Source organism: Parasteatoda tepidariorum, chromosome 5, assembly GCF_043381705.1.
Source record: "Parasteatoda tepidariorum isolate YZ-2023 chromosome 5, CAS_Ptep_4.0, whole genome shotgun sequence".
Taxonomy (NCBI): Eukaryota; Metazoa; Arthropoda; class Arachnida; order Araneae; family Theridiidae; genus Parasteatoda; species Parasteatoda tepidariorum.
In genome coordinates this window covers 30,559,946-30,567,718 of record NC_092208.1, presented here as the reverse complement: position 1 = coordinate 30,567,718, position 7,773 = coordinate 30,559,946, and the positions used below count along the sequence as shown (strand labels likewise).

General features: G+C 34.9%; 1 protein-coding gene across 1 annotated transcript in view; it reads right to left on the bottom strand.

The window, feature by feature from the left end:
- Positions 1-2,212: 2,212 nt before the first annotated feature.
- LOC107449338 (retinal degeneration A) overlaps positions 2,213-7,773 on the bottom strand; it is an 86,615-nt gene continuing 81,054 nt past the window's right edge. The window contains exon 29 of the mRNA XM_071181234.1: positions 2,213-2,567. Within this exon, the coding sequence (XP_071037335.1) occupies positions 2,542-2,567 (26 nt within the window). The 3' untranslated portion in view covers positions 2,213-2,541. The remainder of the gene's footprint in view (positions 2,568-7,773) is intronic.

Below are 7,773 nucleotides of genomic sequence, written 5' to 3'. Positions count from 1 at the left end.
TTTTTCTGTGTTTTTATTTCCAAATTTCAAGTAAATAAATCTTTTTTATAGCTACCAGCTCCTAAATTCAAAGTATTTGTTTGAAATTCTGCATCGATATATCGATATTTTTCGATATGTCGTAAGATTTATTTCAAGTAAACACATCTTTTTCTAAGGCTACCGCTTCTTAAATTCAAAATATTTTTTGAAATTCTGCATCGATATATCGATATTTTTTCGATACATCGATATTTTTTAAGGCTAATTAAGACTTTTTTAAGGCTAGAATTTTTTGAAATTCTACGTCAATATAAAAAAAAATTAAGAAACACTTTAAAAAATTCCGGATTAAATTTCAGTAAGAAGTACCGTTACTCAGATGCCGTAAAATCTATGTTTACCGGTACATGCTATAGAACAAAAAATCTGATATATCATAGTTTTTACAGTAAAATCACTGAATCACTTTTCAATAAGTATTATTTTATAATAATTCAAGGTAAAAACGGATTTTATGGATCATGCACCCTAAGTGTCGGTACTTCTTACCGTAATTTGATTCGGAATGTTTATGGAGTTCGTCAAAATTAGATTTCAGTTGAAAATCACTTTTTAATCCATAAAATGCCTTACTTGTATGGGGCAAAATTAAGAAATTTCGCTATCGGCCCCTCTACAGTTAACATTTTTGATACTGGCAACTCTTTTAAAGATTAAAATTTTTAAATAAGTTAAAAATTGTTGCTTTAATAATATAAGGCATTTCTCTTAAACCTTTTCTAAAATTTGGTAAACAAGAAAACTTTCACTATTAAAATGAGGAAAAGTTTTAAGAATCAAGCGTGGAATAATATCATTTTTAGAATATTTTTACTAATTCCACATTTATTAAAAAATAATAATAATAATAACAATAAAATGCGCATTTCCAAAGAAAAAAGTAATGATCGAGTGACAATTATCATACAACTTGACATTTGTTACATTTAGTTAGCGTGTAGCCTTTAACGACCATTAATTTTGCCCTATGTTTGTACTGGTATCTTATTTGAAAAGCAAAGTTTAAATTTTAAGGTTAAAATTATTACGAAAATAAGCCGTTTATAGCAGTGGTTTCCAGTAAGTGTACTTCGTGGGAAATCGGAAGGGTACCAAGAATTAGGAAAACAAAGTAATGCTTTTGAATTCAGTTATTATATAGATATCCAATCAATGATCCAATTTTTATTTATTTTTTGAAATTGTTTTAATAAAAGGCCAGGGAGGAAAATTAATTTTTAAGGGTATATAGTAATTTTCTAGTAAAAATAAATTAGATTAATATGAAGGCTATGTATTGTGTTAGTATGTATTTCTCATCTAAACTTTCAACTCAAAATAAAAAAAATAAAAATTTCACAATGCCGAAATATGTTTGCCTGATTACCATTTCCAAGTTTATAAGAGTTCGTTTTCAATTTAACGAAAATTGTAATCCAGCCTATTTCAACCTCCTCTCCTCCCAACTACTACTTTGGTTGGGGGGGGGGAAGGAAGAAGGAATTTTTTTTCCTTTTTTTATTATCGGTCTGCTCTACATTTTTACACTACTGAGAAACGGTGCTGTACTGTTAATAAAGATTTCATCAACAGTACAGCAATTATTAAAATTTCAGAAACCATTTATATCATCCATGTTGATTAAATCTGCTGACAAATTTCGACATAGAAAGAAAGAATAAAACGGCGGTTGGAGGGAGGCAGCGTACCCAACCTTACATTTAAAGTTGCCCAACAACCGGTTCACAACTGACGCATAGTTAGTCTACGGAGAGAACTCTCCCCGCCACAAAGTCTGAGGCCGTCTGCTGCTATGGAAACAAGAATAGCGCATTTCAAGGAGGGTAGCTTCTCTTCACACTAGGGCTAACACAATTGACAGAAGAAAAATATTCCCTTTCTTTCTCCGACGGGAACCAAAAAAATGCCCTAAATAATGACCCCACACCCCTACTTAAAATAGTTATACCTAGTTACCATAGTCACCACCACGGGTCCTGAAGAATGGATAGGGGAGTTGTTACTTTAGACAAACTATACCTCCTGACCGTCACATTGCTTCTTATACACATGCTCTGGATCTTAGTGCATGGCAAACAATTCGTAGTTCAAGAACGAATTTAACTTCAACGTAAAATCATCACAGTTTTACATAAAGTTAGTGAATGGATACAAGGAAACTGGTAAACAATTTGTAGTCCAAAAATTTTATTTGACATTATTTTGAAATATTTTACTTTAAAATACAGATGTAGTGAACAGATTCCGATGTTAATAAATAATCTATTTTGCTACATATATTTGTTCTGTTAAAGAAAATAGTTTTATTAAAATAGTTTGTTATTGCTTTTTCTGAAATGCTTCAAGACCACTTGAGCATCGTTTCCAAAGGCAAACATTGATTTGGGTTTTTTAAAATTTGCACTGAAAATTGGTTTGCAAAAATATAATTGAATGATTGGAATGTCGGAAAGACAAGAGCATTCTGCGATGCGTCGAAACTTTGCATAGTTTTTCATATCATAGAATCACTGGATCTGCAACACCTATAAAAGATTTCAAATCAGTATTTATGTTTAATTACAATTTAAGTATCTAATAGCAAGTGATATATTTAACTAGCTGAATACCCGTTCCTTATACGGGGTAAAACGAAGAAAATAATCAATAAATCAGTATGGAATAACACTACAAAATCAAGCATGAAACTGAAAGACATTTGCCAGGTAGCTTTGCGTTATTGGATTAAGCAAAACACGTTTATTTATAGTACATACCCTTTAAAACAAAGATTAATTGTATTCAGTATTTTTTGGGGTGAGGTTATTGCATGAAGCTACAATCAATTGCATGAAGCTACAACAAATTTGCAACAATCAAGCATTTTTTTCAGTACTCACCCATTTCGAAGAGCCCTAAAAAACTCTGCACGCAGTATCAATATTAAAACTGCACAGTATTGATGCAATTTTGATAGGTACCAAATACACCAATATACACCGAAGAGCCATTACATTATGACCACCCTCCATCTAAAACAATGGGCTCGCCCAGGTTTTCATGCTTTATCGCCCAGGAACAATGTTTTCATAGGACACATTGGGACCCATAATCCTCATAGAACAATCCCTGACGCCTGTAAGCTACTTGAACATAGTTGCAGACCAGGTTTACCCGTTCATGGCAACATTTTTCCTGCGGGGGATGGTGTTTACCAACAGGATAATGCGCCATGTCATAAGGGTCGAATCGTCATGGATTGGTTCAATGAACATTCCAGTGACTTTCAAGTCATGTCTTGGCCCCCAAATTCACCTGACTTTAATCCACTAGAGCATTTGTGGTCCTACTTGAAAACCAAATTCGTGCTGCCACGCTATGATGAGGAATGCCACGCTAATGTGCTGCCACGCTAATGTGAGGGAATTGCGGGACCAGTTGGTGAGAGCTTGTTACCAGATACCTCAAACTACCTATCAGCATCTTGTGGAATCAATGCCACAGCGGGTGCTTGCAGTTTTGAGGGCTAAAGGTGATCACTTTCAAAGTTTCTCCTAAGAGAATGAGCAGTATTCCTTCTTTAATTTTGCTTTATTGTATAAAGTTTATTTTTTTATTTGATTGCTATTATCAAAATTAATTAAGCATCATAGACTTCAAAAATGGTATGGCGATGTTTTAATTTTCTCCAAGACGAATTAGAATCTTCAGTCATTAATTTTGATTTTTAGAACATTGCTTACTTTTTTTTTATTCAATTAGCATCTATTATCAAAATTAATTAAGCATCATTGGATGCAATACTTGTTAAGTGATTTTTTACGTTACTCTTAAATGAATTTGTGTCATTTACCCATTAACATTAATTTTACTTTTTAGTTCATAGCTTATATTTTTACTTCCAGTAGTGAAAGAATTAATTAAGCATCTTTAACTACAATATTTGTGAGGTGAAGTTTTACAGTTTTTCAAAATTACTTAGCTCTTCTTCTTCTTTTCAGTACATAGCTTGTTTTTTTTTATGTCAAGTAATAGATATTACTGAAATTAATCAAACATTATTGGCGCCATTTGTATTTAAGTACGTAACTTATTATTTTTTAATTACAAATATCGCTGCCTTTATTCAGTTTTATAGAAACATTTTCTAAAGCTGTCTGTAAACTAAATCTGCGTTTTAGATAGTTTTAGAAATACTAATGCATAACTCTGGCAAAACTATGTATGCTACAGCGATTACTGTGATAATTGAGTTTATCTGAAATAACTAACGGAAGATTAAATATTAAAGAACGTGTGATATAAAACCCTATTTTTAATGAGAGCTATAGGCTTGAAAACGTTACTAATGTTATCTTTAAAATGTAGGAAAAACAGAATCGTCTAAAGTTTAATTTTTTATCAATGACCGGTTTTAAGTAATGATTTCCCTTTTTTAAACGTCTCTTTCGAAAGTTCTAATTGAAATTTTTGAACGAATTTGAGAATCGGAGTGTAAAATTTCTATTCTCACTCACTGTCACGTGTAACGTGTCACTGCAGCGTGTTCGAAACGCGAGCGTAAACGGTTCTGGTGTTACATATGACACACACAACAAACTCTTCCTTTTATAATTATAGATTAATTATTAAGATATTAGGTAACGATAAATACATTAGCTTTCATAGACACTTAATTATACTTTGAAGAACTTTTCTTAAAGGTTTTTATTACAAGAAGTAATGTTATCAGACTATATTTAGCATGAGCCATTTAAATTTTACGATACTATGACTAACTTTCGTTCACTTCTTATTATTAAAGTACATTATATATGCTCATTTTTGAGAATTTTTAGCGCCTTTGTTTGAACAGTTTAATTTACACGTAATTTTAATGCGTTGTTTATTTTTAATTTTAAAAGCAGAATACTTTTAAAGACTCATTGTGTTATATCAATCAATATTCCAAACGATTTTTGCTTCATTGCACTCATGAAAAAAGAAAATAATGAAGAAAGAAGCAAACCAACTAATTGGCGAATTAGTGAAAATGAGAATTAGAGAATCAGCACTTCAGCATTCACCTATCGATAAATTGGAGAATCAGACAATAGCCGAATGGCGAATAAATGAACTCGCTTTCTGGTGAATCGAAAAATCAGTATATTAGAGCATCAGAGAATCAGCTAACTCATTAAGACATAATTAATCTGAAAAAATTTGCAATTTAACAATCGACAGTATTTGTTATTATTTTTCCTGTTAGTTGTAAAATAATGGTTAGTACAACCGAGACTGAGTTTGATCGCAACCGTTTGTATACAAATACAGTCTTGCTAATTACCAAAATTTAATTTAACAGAACATCTTATCTCAAGCAAACCAGAGGGTGCTACTAACCTCATAAAAAACAAACAAATCTTTCCTGTTGCATAACATATTAAATTTCCAAATTAAGAAATGTGTTCTAGTTGCCTTGGCAACAAAAAGAATGAGATAAATCATATTTAGGAATTTAAGTGATATTTTAATGATGTGACGGATGTTATTTTTACTGTATATTTGGGAGGTCTTCTTTTGGAAAGAAAAAGATCTGTCATTTGTTTTTCACCTGCGACGCACTAGACCAAATTAAGATTAGACATTAAACATGATTTTTAGCCATGAAATGGCAAACTTGATTTCGATGTAGTAAAGAACAGTTGTGCTTTTGTAATTATTAAATGCAATACATTAAATATTTCTTAAATAAAACAATGGTTGTGTGTATGTGTTTTAAAATATCTTTTCTACTTGAGAGTTTAATCTCTTTTAATTGATTTTACACAGTCCAGTCACATTAATGTGACCACCTGTCAAAAGCCAGAATAACCACCTTTGGCAGAGCGGACCGCTACGAGACGTACAGGAAGAAAGTCAATTAGGTTTCTGAAAGTGTTCACTGGGATGTTGAGCCATGCCGACTCCAGTGCCGTGGCCAGCTGAGCTAGATTACGCGGTTGAGGATCCATGGCACGAGCAACCCGATCGAGGTGGTCCCACAGATTCTCGATTGGGTTTAAATCCGGTGAGTTATCCGGCCAGGGGAGTACGGTAAATTCATCCTGGTGCTCTTCGAACCACGCACATGCACTGCGAGCTGTATGACACCTCGCATTGTCCTGGTGGTAGATGCCATCATTCTGAGGAAAAATCATTTGCATGTAGGGGTGGACATGGTCCGCAAGGACAGATACGTACTTGTACTGATCCATCGTGCCTTCCACAATGATGAGTGCACCCAGTGAATGCCAGGAAAACATTCCCCAAACCATAACGCTCCCTCTTCCAGCCTGCAGCCTTCCGGCAATTGTTGCAGGGTGTTTGCTTTCAGACGTTTTACGCCGTATACGCCAACGTCCATCTGTCCCATGGAGCATAAAATGTGATTCATCGGAAAAAGCCACCTGTTGCCACTCTGTGGACGTCTAGTTGCGGTACTGGCGTGCAAATTCCAGCCTTTGTCACCGATGAACAGCAGTCAGCATAGGTGCATTAACCAGGCGTCTGCTGCGGAGGCCCATGCGCAGCAACGTTCGCTGAACAGTTGTTGAGGATACACTTTTGGTAGCCCCTTGGTTCATCTGGACGGTCAGTTGCTCAACAGTTGCACGTCTATTCGTCTGAACGCATTTCCGCAGCCTTCGTTTGCCTCTGCCATCTTTGGCCCGTGGTGCACCACATGTGCCACGCCGTTTGTTTTGTATAGTGCCATTTTGCCATGCACGGTATACTTTTACCACGGCGGTACGCGAACAGTTCACAAAATCAGTCGTTTCCGAAATGCTTCCACCCTTGGCCCGAAAGCCAATAATCATGCCCTTTTGGACGTCGGATAAATCGCTACATTTCTGCATTGCGCCAACGACTGAAATGCTTTTCGATGCCCTAGGACATCCAATATATACACTACACTGTAATGTGCTGCCACCTACACTCTGTGATTGGTTATTTCACTTTGACGTCAAAAGTAGGTGGTGGTCACATTAATGTGACTGGACTGTGTATTATTATAACACAGCAGTAAAGTTGCATAGGTAATTTTTTATTTTATTTCATTTTCTATCCGTCTTTGAACAGCCGACCCAATTTTGGGTTTACGACTACTAATGTTCAACTCCGTGGTCTTGTAATTTTGAACCAATCCAGAAGACAAGGAAACTCCTGGATCAGTACCCCCAGAGGTACTGATTCGTTATGGTAACCTGGAGGACTTTGCGACTCGACAGATTTGACGTGCATCAGCCACCATTTACTACACGGGGGTCTTCGGCCGGCGGGAATCGAACCCACAAGCTCTTGGACATGGGCCCAGCGCCCTATCGTCCAGGCTATCCCGGGCCTTGCATAAGTAATTATTAAAAACGTCGTTTAGTTATGAAAATGCTAATAGCTCAAGTTGTATTTCTTCTTAGATTTTTTACAGCTAAATTGAAAAATGCCAATAAATTTTGATCGTGAAAAATCTCTTTTCATAAATTGGCTTTGTCATTATAAAAACGGAGTTAATTATAAAGGGTGGCTCACAGCTTAAGCCATACTTTACACTAAGGGCGTATCAAATCTAATCAAAGCAACATTGCTTTTGTGATAGTCTTTAGTATATTGAGACAACCTTCCTTATACATGACAGTAAAATGGAGATATATACTGAAAGTAATCAACCATCAAAAATAGAAGTTTTGAGAACTAGTCTCTTTCTAATCCTGTTTTCCTTGGGGATATAGTAAT